Raw genomic sequence first — 16700 nt, 5'->3', positions numbered from 1 at the left:
GAAAGCAACTATTTCAATTAACTTTTCTATTAATCTAAGCAACTCATAAGAACAAGATAATTCATATCAAACTTCTTCATGTAATTAGTCTAAACCTTAAACTAATACAAAACATGAATCTATTGACAATTATCTTTGAAAATGGATTAGCATGAACATTACCACATTAAAAAACAAGTTTATAAGTTCAAAAATAACTTAGGGTAATGTTCCTAGTCCATTTCTAGCCAAAAACCTCGAAAATATGCTGTCTGGGGGTCCAAATCGTCGAGTGCATGAACCGGCTCGGCGAGTTGGATCATTTTGATCAATTTTTAGGCATAGACTCGCCGAGTCCCTTGATGGAATCGCCGAGTCTGATGATCAAACAGCAACACTTTCGATTTTTTAAGCAGTTTTGCAGGTATAACAAGAAAACAAGCCTAGGCTCTGATACCACTGTTGGTTTTGAGCATTCTAACACTCTTAAGTGTACATGCAACCCTAAATACCTTGGATCTATGTTTTCTCTATTATACATGCAAATAATAATATCCAAGGTATTATCCTAATCTAGCATACAAAACAATGAGTGTAACAAGATAGAATACATACCTCTTTGATGTAGAAAATCTTCATGAAGCTTGAGTGCCTAGCCCCAATAGTGTGGAAGCCTCAAATGGAATCACAGTTATCAAAACACTTAGAATAACTTGAGAGAGTTCTACACTTCATGAAATCGGCTAGCCCTTTTCTTCACTTTCTAATGTGATTCTAGTGTATACTAGTGGCCGATTTTTGTCAAGAATAATATCATTATATAGTGTTACAATTAGGGTAAATCCTTAATTGTCATGGCTTTCCATTTCCTTGGATCCATGGGTTCAAATAAACTATGGAGCATCCATGGACCATCCTATGGGTTTTAGCCCAACTTGATTATCCATGGAGCATTAGCCCACTATATAAGTATGGATGATTTACACAATCAACTCATATATTTAATTAGTCTTCTTCTGATCACTTAATTAATCCTAGATTAATTCTTGATCAATACTAATTAAATAATTTTATTATTCTTATTATTAATATACTAGAACTTATAATATATTAATAACCATAAGTGTCTTATTTCTCTCATTATAGTCTATCCAAGTGCATGAAGGTTTGCAACCCAAATGGACCATGCCGGGTCGGGTCAAGTCTTACCAATTATAGTTATGGACTTAGACATTAATCCAACACGTGGATCATGGGGTTCGTCAAGGGTTCATGACAATCATCACTGAACAACCCAAATAAATCAGTAACAAAAAGAAATTATGGAACAAGAGAAAGGGGCAATCATCAAAGGAGGCCTCAAAGAAAAAGCAAACGTTGGCGGTCCACGCTGCTACTGTTCCAGTTATTACTCCTATTGCTTCGGCACCTCCCAGTCGATATGCTCGAAACCTCCCATTGTTAACAAATGCAACTTCCATCACACGGGAGTTAACAGATAATTGTATTGTAAAAACTGCAATAGAAAGGGGCACACTGCCCAGTTCTGTAAAGTGCCAGCACAACCAACCAACCAGGCCCCTAGCGGGGGAGTTAGCCAAGCTTGCTATGGATGTGGTGAAACATGACACTACAAGTGGGATTGCCCGAAAGCAATGAATGCTAGCAGCATAGGAAGAGTGTTGGCAATGGGTCAGGAGGAGGCAATAGTGGATCCCATAGTTGTCTTGGGTACATTCCTTCTCGATAACTCTTATGCATGCATACTCTTTAATAGTGGTGCGGATAGGAGTTTTATTAGCCATAAATTTAAGCACCTACACAAACAAAAACCACAATCACTAAACCGAAATTCACTGTCGAGATGGCTAACGGGAACAAAGAAAGCACTAACGACATATTCATAGGTTGTACCCTCACTCTAAACAACTATTCTTTCCCAATCGACCTTATGTCGGTCTCCATAAAAAGCTTCGATGTCATCATCGGCATGGACCGGTTAAGTCCTCACCGTTTGGATATTTTATGCTAGAAAAAACCCATTCACGTCAATCTGCCAAATGGAGAAACTCTCGTTATATATGGCGACAAACCCAGTATGAACCTTCACATCATCTCTTGCATCAAATCCCAAAAATACCTGCACAAAGAGTATCATGCATTCTTCGCTCATGTAGTCAACAAAAAAGAAGTAAAAGACCTCGAGGGCATTCTTGAAGTTTGTAATTTTCATGACATCTTCCCCGATGATTGTCACACCCCAAAACCAGGAACGGCGGAAACGTTCTGGGGCGGAGGACGTCATGTATAATATCAACAACAATGTAAAGTAGTAAACAAGCAACAACATCATCCATTGCATTAATAATATAATTATTATACAAATGTGTTCTGTCAAATTTTGATAAACACTAAAGCATAAATCAAAATGAAAGATAAGTCTTGAACAAGCTCCATCTTCCTTTCTCCTTGCATCGGTACCTGTCTATGATGACCTGAGGATACAAATAATTTTAAAAGCGAGTATCAGCTTTAAAGCTGGTGAGATCATAAGTATTTAGTGTCTTAATTTGTATGTGAGAAAATGTAAGTATATGTACTTAAAAGTATTGAAAGTGTATATGAACTGTAAGTGTTTGAAAAACCCTAGAATCCCTATGATTCCTATTAATAACAAAAGGAGTCTTCTACCAAGACTTAACTGTTCTGTATGTAGTCTTCTACCAAGACCTAACTGTTCTGAATGTAGTCTTCTACCAAGACCTAACTGTTCTGAATGTAGTCTTCTACCAAGACCTAACTGTTCTGAATGTGTGTCTCTCTTGTAAGAGGATGCATTTTCCAAAGTATAACTATCATTATTCAAAAATATAGTCTGTACAATAATGTTTAAGTGAGGTTATAACTAAAAATATGTAATGGAAAATCAATGTAGTACTATGGTGTAGTGTCCAACTACAACCATACTTATTACCTTAAATCCAGGGTAATACTTCCAAGTACTGTAGTATTTAATAAAAATAACTACATCGGTACTCAACTGCCTTATTTGAGGGATAAGGTATAATGTGATGTCTAGATCCCAGACTATACGCTCCCCTATCAAAGGGATTTTGGGACCTACCCACGACCCCTGCATGAACGCAAGCTGTGAGCATCCACATTACCAAATGATCATGTATACTCGATATAACTATCACAATTGTGGTGTGATTCATCAGTATAGTTAGATACTGAACTGGTTCCGTGCTATAGCACCTAATGGCGTCTGTTCTATGTATATGTAAGTGTGATCATGTAATTGTACTCAAGTAAGAGCGATCATGTAATAGTACAGTAGTGTACTGTAATGTTCTACGTGTGCTAGCTGTAATGTGTGTTCTCTCTATCTAGCAAGTATAGTAATGTAATCATTCTAGTATAGTTGTATATGTTCTCGTCCTAGTATAGCTGTATATGTAATGTACTGAAAAGTTCTAGAAAGTATTGACTCATGAATGAACTGACTCATTGAATGATATCGCATTCTAGCAATGGTTCTAGTATCTTCCTGAACTACCCATATGGTAGCTTTCTAGTAATCTAAGTGTACGTATGGACATGGATGTATACCCTTGCTACCCAAGGGAATAGGATGAACTGGAAGGACCTTTTATGACTATAGATGTGTACATGATATATAACTAATATTTAAACGACCTTCGGATGTATACCCAAAATCCCACCAGACCACATCTCAAGGCGCGAAAAGGAAATAGGGTGGATAGCCTTCCTAAGTCTTTTAAACATTTCTTATATAAGTATACATATAGAGGCATGAAATTTATAATATAAAAGCATAAATAAGATTTGTAAGACATTTGAAATATAAGTATTATTTTAAGAAAAGATCGACTTGGTGTCAATCTATAAAACAATTTGAAGGCATAAGTTTCATAAAACAGTTTAAGTATAAGGAAACATTTGTTTGAAACACAGTTGTAAATAAGTTTGAAAGGAAATGTATGGAGTAAGCTGTACAGTGTAAAAAGGAGTTTAAAACATATAAAATGTTATAAAAAGTCATTTGAAGGAAACTGTTTGGTAAAACGGCTAATGAGTAGCCAAATCATTTGATTGCTGTATATTAATCACATGTGATTGATGTAATAAGTAATATAATCCTACTTGCTAATCACATGTGATTGACATAATAAGTAGCATGATTCTACTTGTATCCCCCCCCCCCCCCATAAAACATTTTAAAAGAGTTTAAAACATTAGTTAAGGGGTATGAACTCACCTGTGGTAAGTGACTGGAATTGAATGGACTGTTATCGTACGGAAGGACCGGACAAGTGCTTGGTGTCAAGTGGAGACTTAGACACACACAATGATCCTAATTACATATGAAAACATATGTATATAAATAATTAGTTATTATAACACTAATTATACAAGTAATAACATTTAAGCGCGAGGCCAACACTTTTGGTCAAGTGCTAGGAGGCTAATGGGTTGCAAGAAAGAAGTGCAATGCCCCTAATGGAAGTTTAAGGTCAATAGACCATATTCATTAGAGTTTACGGCCCAGGGGAGTAAGCTCCTGGCCGTAAACTCTCAAACAAGTCATGAAATGGAGTTTAGAAGTACTACAACCTTAGAGGGGAATTGTTTCAAGGCTATACAAGTGTTTGGGCACCACATTGACTCCTTTGGGGAGTTTACGGCCCAAGGACCCTTTTCCCTTGGAGTTTACGGCCGTAAACTCCCTTGGGAGGGTTCTTATTGTCCTTTCAAGTCTCTAACAATTCTAGGAACAAGTCTAGGCTTCAATACTTGGATTAAGGAAGGTTTATGGCACTAAATGGGACCATTTGATGGAGTTTACGGCCATAGAACTCTTTGGGCCGTAAACTCCCTCACACATGAGGTTCTAAGAATTTTAACTAGTCCATATCTCATCTAGGTACTTGCCCTAAAAGTTTCTTGGCTTAAGGAAGTGTCTAGGGTGCTCTTTGACCCCATTAAAGGAGTTTACGGCCCAAGAAATACTCTTGGCCGTAAACTCTTCAACACTTATGCTTTTCATGTGTTATCTAGGTCCTAAACACATTAAGGTACTTGCCAAAAATGAGACTAAGCCTTAGGAAGAGTTTGAAGTGGTTTTTGGCACTAAAACTTGGAGTTTACGGCCTAAGGAGCATCTTGGCCGTAAACTCCTTTCCAAAGTGGGTTTCTAATTGTTTTGTTGGTCTAAAACACTTGCTTAAGGCTTCTAGGTTCTTGTTCTAAGGCTAAAGGATCACTAGGCACTCATTTGTGCCCTTTACTTGGAGTTTACAGCCCAAGAGGTTGTTCCTTGGCCGTAAACTCCTCAAACTAAGTGGTTTTGATTTGTTTCTAGCCTCTAATGATCATACACTAAGTCCTTAGTTAGTTTCCTAACACGGAAATGGGACTAGGTGGCCTTTAGGCTTGATTTTGGAGTTTACTCCCCAAGAACGTTCTTGGGCGGTAAACTCCCGGATCTTGTGTTTTGGACATGTAAACAATGTTATAGCGCATATAACAAGTATTAAAACACATTTAGGGAAGTAGACTCACAATCTGGGATGAAAACCCGAAGATCCGTGAGAGAGTATTTGGCTTTTCTCTAATTGGAAATCAAATAATGAACCAATTTGGTTCAGAATTCTATTTATAGTCTTGAGATTTTTGGCAGAAAATATTTCTATTCTCAGAATGGATTCTAATGGCTTAGAGTAATGGAATTTCAGTGTTGCACAAAATCTTAGTGTATCCACTCTCCTAATAACTCCTTAGGTGTAAAACCCTAAAACTGCCAAACTTATTCCATAAGTCTGAATTTTTTACTGTAACTGCTCTACTTCTATTGGATTGAAGTGGTTTGATTTAGAACAGAAATTTCGGGTTGTCACAATGATCTTCCAGTAGTTCCTCCTAAACGCCAAGTCAAGTTCCGAATCGACATGATTGCTGGAGCTACCCACGTAACCAAATCCCCGTATTGCATAGCACCAGCAGAGATGCAAGAATTATCCAAACAATTAAACGAACTGATGAGTAAGGGATTCATCAGACCGAGCTCTTCACCCTGGGGAGCATCGGTCCTGTTCATGAAAAAGAAGGATGGATCTTTCCGGATGTGCATAGATTACCGTGAACTAAACAAGTTGACCATTAAGAACCGTTACCCTCTTCTGCGAATAAACGACCTCTACGATCAGCTCCAAGGAGCCAACTACTTTTCAAAGATTGACCTAAGATCGGGGTATCACTAATTACGATTCCATGAGAAGGATGTTTCCAAAACAGCATTTCGAACTCGTTATGGTCACTATAAGTTCGTAGTAATGCCCTTCAGTCTAACCAATGCACCTATAGTATTCATGGATTTAATGAATCGGGTATGTCGTCCCTTTTTAGAGAAATTTGTGATAGTATTCATAGATGGTATACTCATCTACTCACAGAGTAAGGAAGAACATAACCAGCACCTTAGACAAGTCATAGAAACATTAAGGGCAGAAAAGCTTTATGCGAAATTCTGAAAGTGCGAGTTTTGGATTAGGAGAGTAAATTTCCTGGATCACGTGGTCTGCGAAGAAGGAATACATGGGGACCCATCCAAAATAAAAGGAAATCAACAACTAGTCAGCGCCCAGAACGCCAACGGAGATCTGCCAATTTTTAGGACTTCCTGGCTGTTACCATAGGTTCATACAAAATTTCTCTAGAATCGCTAAATCGCTTACTGACCTGACTTATCAGGGTGTAACTTTTAGTTGGGGAGAGAAACAAGAAACTGTGTTCTAAATGCTGAAGCAAGCATTGTGTAGTGCACCTATCTTGTCCCTTCCAGAAGGAACATAAGACTCTGTAGTATACTGCGATGCATCCAATCAGGGACTACGTTGTATGCTTATGCAGCGAGGAAAGGTTATTGCCTATGCCTCGAGACAACTAAAGGCACACGAATTCAACTACACCACTCATGATCTTGAGTTGGGAGCAGTAGTCTTTGCACTAAAAATATGGAGACACTTCCTTTGTGGTACCAAGTGCACTATCTTCACCGACCACAAAAGTCTCCAACACATCTTCGATCAGAAAGAAATTAACATGAGACAATAACGATGGGTAGAACTACTCAATGACTACGGAAGAAAATTTTACTATCATCCTGACAAAGCCAATGTAGTAGAAGATGCTCTTAGTCGAAAGGAGTACTCATGTCGTAGAGTGAAAGCACTAACCATGATAATCCATTCTCATATGTCCACACAGATCAAGGAGGCCCAACTAGAAGCCTTAAAGCCGGATAATTTGGCAGATGAAGCCTTAAGAGGAATGGAGAAAAACTTCGTAATTAAGGGTGACGAAGTTTGTTATTTCATCAATCGAATCTGGACACTAAAGTTTGGTGGCTACAGATATGTTGTCATGAATGAAGCCTACAAAACTCGATTCTCCATTCATCCAGGTTTAGATAAGATGTATTTGGATCTCAAGAAACTCTATTAGTGACCGAACATGAAATCCGAGATTGCTACCTATGTGGGCAAGTGCCTAACTTGCGCCAAAGTCGAAGTAGAATACCAGAAGCCCTAAGGTCTACTTTAGCATCCAGAGATACCAGAGTAGAAGTGGGAGCGGATTACAATGTATTCCATAACTAAGTTGCCCAAGACCCTGGGTGGTCATGACACCATTTGGGAAATCGTCGACAGATTAACCAAGTCCGCACACTTCTTAGCAATAAAGGAAACAGATAAGATGGAGAAATTAACCAAAACTTACATCAGAGAGATACTACAACTACATGGTGTGCCAATATCAATTATTTTTGATAGAGATTGTAGATTCACCTCGTGGTTTTGGCAGTCATTACAGAAATCTCTGGAAACTAGGTTAGACATGAGTATAGCCTCCCACCCACAAACCGACGGGCAGAGTGAGAGAACTATTCAAACCCTAGAATACATACTGAGAGCCTGTGTGATCGACTTCGGTAAAGCATGGGATAACCATTTACCACTTGTCGAGTTTTCATACAACATTAGCTACCACTATGGCATCACAGTTGCCTCGTTCTAAGCCCTTTATGGCCGTAAGTGTAGATCCCCTCTGTGATGGGCTAAAGTGGGTGACACCTAGCTAAAGGGCAAGTCCTTGATAACACCGTCAGTGGCCCAAAGATCATTCGAGAAACCATAGAAAAGATCGTTCAAATTCGAGAATGACTGAAAGCCTCTAGAGACAGACAAAAGAGCTATACAGACAAGAGAAGAAAACCCTTCGAATTCCAGGTTGGTGACCGAGTCCTATTGAAGGTCTCACCTGGAAAGGCACGATAGACTTCAGAAAGCGTGGGAAACTAAATCCAAGGTACATTTGGCCATTCGAGATTCTTGCTAGAATCGGCCCAGTAGCCTACAAACTCCGTCTACCACAAGAACTTAAAAACATTCATCTTGTATTCCATGTGTCAAATCTAAAGATGTGTCTATCCGACAAGACTCTTGTGGATCCACTCAATGAAATCGAGATAAATGAGAGTCTTAACTTTGTGGAAGAACTAGTAGAAATCATGGATAGGGAAGTGAAACGAACGAAACAGAGTCACATACCAACAGTGAAGGTTCGTTGGAATGCCAAGCGGGGACCTTTAAAAATACAGTGACAAAAAAGTTAAAACTAGTTAAAAACAGTTTACAAGTTTATTAACACTTTGTAATTTGTTGAGCAAAGTATATATCAATAATGACAACATATTGAATTGTGTTTCCTATTAAGTTACATTCGTGAAAAAGAAATACTCATTCATCATTAGGGTTTTTATTCACTACAAACATATATGATAAACTATAGTAGATATAGTTTATATTTCGTTACACTACAAACTCACTATGAAAGGTTCCGTTTACACTACAAAAGGGTTTTCATTCACTACATACTTACATGATAAGCAATAGGTATAGTTTATGTTACATCAACTCATTAAACTTACTAAGGAAGGTTCTATTCCTACTACAAAAGGATTTTCAATTACACTACACATAAACTTGTTAAATCCAGTTGTGAGGCACTACTTCATTGTACTCTTAGAGTACTAGTTAAAATCATGTAGTTATAACTAGAGTCTCTTGTAAGGAGAGCGTGATACTTGTATATAGGTCTATATTGGGATTGACAACCCACACCTTAGTTACATGCAACAACTAGACCGCCAGGCCTGGGGTGACAAATGTCATAATTTTATGATGCCTGAAGAACATCGTAACAGGTTACTATGTCGATAGTACGGTTATAATAACTCACATAGAGAAATAACGACACACACAGTTTACGGGGATTTCTACATTCAAATGGGTTTTATTTATATAAAAGTGCATACATTTTTATAAGTATGGAAAAAATACTTGTACATTTCGATCTTTAGGTCTTAGGACTGCAAATCATTTTATAAGGAAAATATTGCATTTTTCTTTTGCATACATTACATTTACAAAGAATGGGTTTCAACTTTATAAACAAAAGCTTATGCACTCACCAACTTAATCGTTGACCCTCTTTTCAAAATTTACTTGTATTTTTAGGTAATCAATAAAAACATGTGACTACCAGCTTTTGAGGATGGAACGCTACGGCGTTAGATAAACCATTTTAACATTATATTGTAATCGATTTTGAAACATGTACTCATAAAGCCACGTAACTTTCTCGATTATATTTATTATTGTTGTATTTACTTTGATCACTATTACACTCGTTGTTATGATACTATACATGAAGTCCCCCACCCCGAACGTTTCTGCTATCCTTGGTTTGGGGGTGTGACAGATTGGTATCAGAGCATTGTTTATAGTGAACTAATTATATCGAACCACATAAGATATACAAACTATAAGAACAATGGGACTAAGATTCTCTAACTAAACATTTTGCATACAACTATACTTTTAAAAATAAATTAGTATTTTTATGAAAAGTATAGGTACATGCATACATGTCGGTATAGTGTCGTATCTAGGAAAGCAAGAAAAGTAAAAATGGATGAGTTGTACACTTGATTACGCCTTGGGACATGTAATCAAGTCTGGGAGGAATATAGCCTAATCAACTATATTCGTCCGAGAAGTGACTAGCATATGTCGGGGAATAGTTGTAATGGACAACAATCTAACAAGCTATCTTCTATCATACAAGAAATGCACTAAGATCCAAACAAAACGTTTAAAATACTATAGGGGTACTTTATGTTGCTATAGCACAATATTTGTAGATTCATTATGAGCCTCTTACACCCCTATTCTCGCACATACGTCATGGCAGGATTCCAATTACTGTGAGACCCTTACTTTCCAAACCAGGGAAACGGAGGTTGGATAAAAGAGGAACCAAAAGAAGATCCCAATGAAGACCTCGAAGAAGTCGAAGAGGAAGAACCCAAAGAAGAAGAAGAATTTGAAGAGGAACTGGAGGAAGAAGAGGACGAGAAGGAGTCGAAAGAGGAGCCGGAGGTCATCAACCCTCCATACGTAGTCATCCGTTATAGGTATTTTTTATGATTGTCGAAAAATCATCTATCTCTGATACAAACTCTTTTTTCACCTTTCTTTATATCCACACGTAAGTAACTTTGAGTACTACTATTTTCTTTTTGATTTTAACAACTAATTCTAAATATATCTTAAATTCATATTTTGTAGAGATTACATTATTAAAATCAGTGCAAAAATCAAAACTTCTTTATATCAACTCCGTTCCTTACTATCTTTATATTGACGAATTCAATCTTTCAAACTACTTTTGAGGAATTTTATTTTATATATCATTCAATGTCTATGTTTTACTAGAACAATAAAATATATCATATAGTCAAAAAAAATATTAATATTATAACTTTGTGATCTCTAAAAAATGAATGCAAGCTAAATTATTGAAAAAGAAAGGTTTGGATTTTGGCGACCGAGTCCATTGCCCGATCAAATAAGTATGACCTCTCCATGCATGGCTTGTAAAATACGCCAAGTTGCCTCCATATCCCTTAAATAACGAGGAATAAAATTTCCTTATATATATATATATATATATATATATATATATATATATATATATATATATATATATATATATATATATATATATATATGGAAAAGTAAATATACCCTTAAGGGTATCTAAATTTAGGTACCCAAATATACCATAATACATCATTTTGTTTGATAGAGTTATTATAATGTCTTAAACTTCAACCCCTAAATTGATTTACTTTCAAGATTTTTGAAATTTCACTATTATCTTCCTCTTACATCACATATGTATGCTGAAAACCTACTAAGCTATATATATTATGGTTAAAAATGAAAATTATGTAAAATGAAGATAAATGTAAAATTTATAAAAATCGTGGAATTAAATCAAGTTAAAAATTGAATTAGAAGACCATTGGATAATTATAATGTGTATATATGATATAAAACGATATTATATGGTGAGTTTGGGTACCTAAGCTTATATACCCTTAAGGGTATATTCACTTTTCCCATATATATATATATATATATATATATATATATATATATATATATATATATATATATATATATATATATATATATATATATATATATATATATATATATATATATATATATATATATATATCCTAATTTTTTGAGATTGTGACACGCAATCGTAGTCATTTATTTGGTATATAAAACAAAAAACATTTTTAAAATGCAAAATTATTGAAATTTTTTTATTTTTTTTTTCAAATATTATTTTCGGAATTTATATTTTCCAAAATAAAAAAATATAAAAAAAAATATATATTTTTTTTACATATTTTAGTAGAATAAATAAAATATTTTACATATCTAAGAAATCTAATATAACATTCTAATATTATAAAAATCACATTAGAATATTTACACTGTAATATATTCTATTAGAATATTTTACGTATTTAAAAAAACGATAATTTATTATTTATTTATTTATTTATTTTAGGTGTTTAATGTTTCGAAAATAATAATTAAAAAAAATTGGATTTCTACTTTTATTTTGTATTTTAAAATTATTGTTAGATTTATTCTCACGGTCTCAAAAAATTAGCATCGTCTCAAATATATATATATATATATATATATATATATATATATATATATATATATATATATATATATATATATATATATATATATATATATATATATATATATATACACCATATTTTATAAAAGCAATCTATAATTTTTAGTAAAGTTTGTATTTACAATTTGCGTTAGAGTAATATCATTACATTACTGTAACATTTTCTCTACACTATTCATTTACTTCTCATGTTATTTGAATAAGTAACTCATACTAAAATTTGCTAATATAATCATATTAAATAAGTTTTACCAACATTTGTTATTTTGATTGGCAAAAGTAACTTTTAGAGTTTTAAATTTGAATTTTATTTCCACACTATTTAAACAATATGAGTTTTTATACTCTTCTTAATGCTTTAATATTTAAATATATATTATTTATCATAAGGAAATTTTCTATTATTATTATAGAATCTAAAATGGTATTATACATATAATTTTTTTGTACGACGAAATTAATGATTAATAGTTAATACACGAAAGTAGTTAGTATCATGAAACCGTCAATACTTTGAATAAATCTCAAGACATCCGGTTTAAAAGGTAAAACCTTTACAAGTTGGGGTAGTCCCAAATTGTCAGATATATTATACATATAGTTTAATGATTTATATATTTATCTAAATAAAACTAAAAGCGGCCCTAACCAACACAGTAGAATCAAAATTAAACACCAAAAACGGTTCAAATGAAAAAAAAAAATCAATATGTAAATTATAGGCAACGATACAACGATAGTATGCACATGATATTGATACGGTACAGCGTGTAATATCTACCATAATAAATGAAAGTTTTTTTTGTCACATGTCATTTTCTCATTTATTTGGATACATGACATTTTCTAGCATTTTTAAATTTTCTATTTTTCATTTGTCATTTTATTGTAGTTTTCATTTTATTAAATTAAAATTCCACATTTAATGTGTAAGGTAATATATATGTAAAGTATTTATTAGAAAAATTTTATATATGTAATGTATTCAATAGATTAAAATCTCATTAATTTTAATAGTTCAAATTTTTCTCATTTTTCTTATAAATTCAAAATTTTCAAATTATTAAAATTTTATATATATATATATATATATATATATATATATATATATATATATATATATATATATATATATATATATTTTAATTAAATCCATGTAATATATAAATCTCACACATAGTTATCCATTATATTGATATACAATAATTATACGTCATAAACAGAAGGAAAAACAATTAATAAAACACCTCAAAACTTTTTTGTTTTCAAGAAGCCGATAACTAAATCAAAATTAAACACCAAAAACCAAATAAATCCAAAAAAATAAATCAACATGTAAAAGAACAGGCAACGACAATAATGTGATTATAAAAATAAAAAAAAAATATATATATATATATATATATATATATATATATATATATATATATATATATATATATATATATATATATATATATATATATATATATATATATAAAAAATCTCGAAGCTTTTTGGTTTTCATAACCCCTATGACTAAATCAACAAAAATTAAAAAACTGTCAAAACACAACTGGAACCAGTATTGTCCTTCTAACTGGTTACAAGTCCTTCGTTTTCATTTATAAATTCTTTAACTATATTTTAGTAAAAGATATGTTGTACATACCCCTTATAGAATGTCCCTACTGCCCCTCTCCTTTTTCCTATAAAACCGGGCGAATAAAATTCTATACCGTAAATGGCGACTTCTAGTTATCATCTAGCCAGCTTTCTTTCCTTTGTCTTCACCATTTTCTTTACCTTCAATATAGCAAAAGCTCAATCCAATGTAACACGAGGTTCTTCTTTAAGGCCTACAGGTGCCACCACCTCATGGTTATCGCCGTCGGGACTATACGCCTTCGGTTTCTACCCACAGACAGGTGGCTACGCCGTCGGTATTTATATTGCCGGAATTGCAGAAAGAACTGTTGTATGGACAGCCAAACGCGACACCCTTCCACTCTCCAATAATTCTACTTTGCGTTTCACAACCGATGGAAGGCTGGTCGTGGACCAACCACAAGGCCAACAGATCAGTATCTCTGACACCGGCGGTATCGGTGCTGCTGTTGCTTCCATGCAAGACTCCGGCAACTTTGTGCTCTATGATTCCGACCGGAGCACGATATTATGGCAAAGCTTTGACCACCCCACTGATACCCTTTTGGTTGGACAGCGTCTTGTAGCCGGTCAAGCTTTATTTTCTTGTGTCTCGGAGGCAGACTACTCCATTGGGATTTTCAAGCTCAGTATGCAAACCGATGGGCACCTTTTAACATTCCCGAATTTAGGGTTTCCAGATATCAGTGCTACTCAATACTGGTGGTCTAACACCGCCGGCACGGGACCTGACGTTGCACTGAATCTTGATTCCGATGGCTTTCTGTACTTGTTGCAAAATTCAACTTTTTACATCAAGAATCTAACACAAGGAGGCTATCGTCGAGAAGATGCAATCTATCGCTTGAAAATTGACGTGGACGGCATCTTACGACTTTACTTTCGTGATTTAAATAACACGGGCCAGAACGACTCAGTCATATGGGTATCTTCTACAGACAAGTGTGTTGGGCGGGGTCTTTGTGGCGTAAACGGGTATTGTTATGTCATGAACGACGCTGCGACATGCAGATGTTTACCAGGGTTTGATTTTGTAAAACCCGGGTCTTGGTCTTCAGGTTGCAAAAGATATTACACAGCAGAAACCTGCAAAATTCCTGATGGAGATAAAGGTAACTTTTCCCAGATGACAAGGTTGCCTAATAATACTTATTGGGAAGATGCGGCATACGCTCTTCCAAAAGCATCAAACCAAGAAGAGTGTTCACTTGCTTGTATGAATGACTGCATATGCGAGGCGGCACTGTTCACAGGACAGAGTTGCAGGTTGCAGAAGCTCCCTTTATTATATGTGCAAGTAAGAGATAGCGAGTCAAATGTCGGTTTGATTAAAGTATATGTGGCTTCTGTAAATAACGGATCGAATCCAACTAGTTACCCATCAGACCAGGTCAGGAAAGTGCGACAAGTGAAATTCTTAGTTATAGGGGTTTCACTTGTCTCGGTTGCAGTACTCGTTTTGCTACTTTCTGGAGTAATCATGTGGAGATCTCACGTTTGGGCATACAAAAAGATTTCTGAGCATGTAAATGTTCAATTGTTCGAGGATGTTGGGCTCCGGGCATTTTCATATGCTGAGCTAGAGAAAATCGCAGATGGTTTTAAAGAAGAACTGGGCAGAGAATCGTTTGGGATAGTGTACAAAGGAATAATAGAGAGCCCCATGAAGATGGTGGCTGTGAAGAAATTGAAGAAAGAGTTGGCACAAGAAGGGGAAAAGGAGTTTCAAACTGAAATGAAAGTGATTGGGAGAACTTATCATCGTAATCTAACAAGGCTGCTAGGTTATTGTTGTGATGGTCCCGAGAGGCTCCTCGTTTTGGAGTACATGACCAGAGGATCACTTGCGGATGTATTATTTCATTGCAAAGAAAGCAAGCCGTGTTGGACAGAGAGAATTAGGATCGCACTCGACATTGCCCATGGGATCTTCTACCTACATGAAGAATGTGAAACACCCATAATTCACTGTGATATCAAGCCTCAAAATATCCTCATGGACGAGTATGGATGTGCCAAGATTTCCGACTTTGGATTGGCAAAACTACTCGAACATGACCAAACTAAAACATCCACCTTGATAAGAGGAACAAGGGGTTATGTTGCGCCTGAATGGCACAAAAAGCTACCCATAACAGTTAAAGTGGATGTGTATAGTTTTGGAATCGTTTTATTTGAGATTTTATGTTGCCGAAGGAAGTTTGATAACAGCCTTCCATCTGATGAAGCCATTCTCGAAGAATGGGTCTATGAATGTTATGAAACAGATGAATTATTCAAACTAGTGAATGATGCAGACGTAGATAGAAGGACACTAGAACGGATGATCAAGATAGGCCTTTGGTGCACTCAAGAGGATCCGTCCCTCCGCCCCTCGATGAAAAAAGTAGTGTTGATGCTTGAAGGGACTGTCAAAATCCCAATACCTCCAAATCCTACTTCATTCTTGAGTGTCGTTTAGTTTTGTAAGTACCATTTTGAACAATAACCCTCTTCATTTTATATATAAGTCACGTATAACACACATGCATTCTTGTGACTAATTGTAAAATTAATAAATGGAAGTAAAAGTAATCGTTTTATTATTGATCATTCATGTTTCGAATAAGTAATATAAGGTCTCACTACAAGAAATATTGGCATTAACAACGACGTCTTTAGCGGCGGTTCAGAGCAATATCAACAACATGTAATTGACGCGTTACATGTTGTCGCTATTGCCTTGCGTCGCCGTTAATACCCACAAACTGCGATCAGCGTCAAATGAACCCTATCCATCCGATTTGATTTCAATCGAACAGTCGTAAAGTAACGCGAAAACCTGCTGACTTTTCCCTCAAAGGTATCGCCGCTAATACCTTGGCGTCGCCGCTATTACTTGTCGCCGCTAAATTAAGCCCGTTGCAGATAAC

General features: G+C 35.1%; 1 protein-coding gene across 1 annotated transcript; it reads left to right on the top strand.

Moving 5' to 3' along the window:
• The first annotated feature begins 13850 nt into the window (after positions 1–13850).
• Positions 13851–16380, top strand: LOC145012528 (G-type lectin S-receptor-like serine/threonine-protein kinase LECRK4). Its single transcript, XM_078971329.1, has one exon. It carries the CDS (start codon positions 13865–13867, stop codon positions 16247–16249), a length of 2385 nt encoding a protein of 794 aa, XP_078827455.1. The 5' UTR covers positions 13851–13864; the 3' UTR covers positions 16250–16380.
• Positions 16381–16700: the final 320 nt, after the last annotated feature.

The sequence above is a fragment of the Lactuca saligna genome, chromosome 8, assembly GCF_052625555.1.
Source record: "Lactuca saligna cultivar CGN05327 chromosome 8, ASM5262555v1, whole genome shotgun sequence".
Classification (NCBI taxonomy): Eukaryota; Viridiplantae; Streptophyta; class Magnoliopsida; order Asterales; family Asteraceae; genus Lactuca; species Lactuca saligna.
The sequence above is the reverse complement of the archived record's forward strand: the minus strand, read 5'-3'. Positions and strand labels throughout refer to the sequence as shown.

Coding starts and splice junctions, on each gene's coding strand:
- LOC145012528 (XM_078971329.1), top strand. CDS start 13,865: ATGGCGACTTCTAGTTATCATCTAGCCAGCTTTCTTTCCTTTGTCTTC.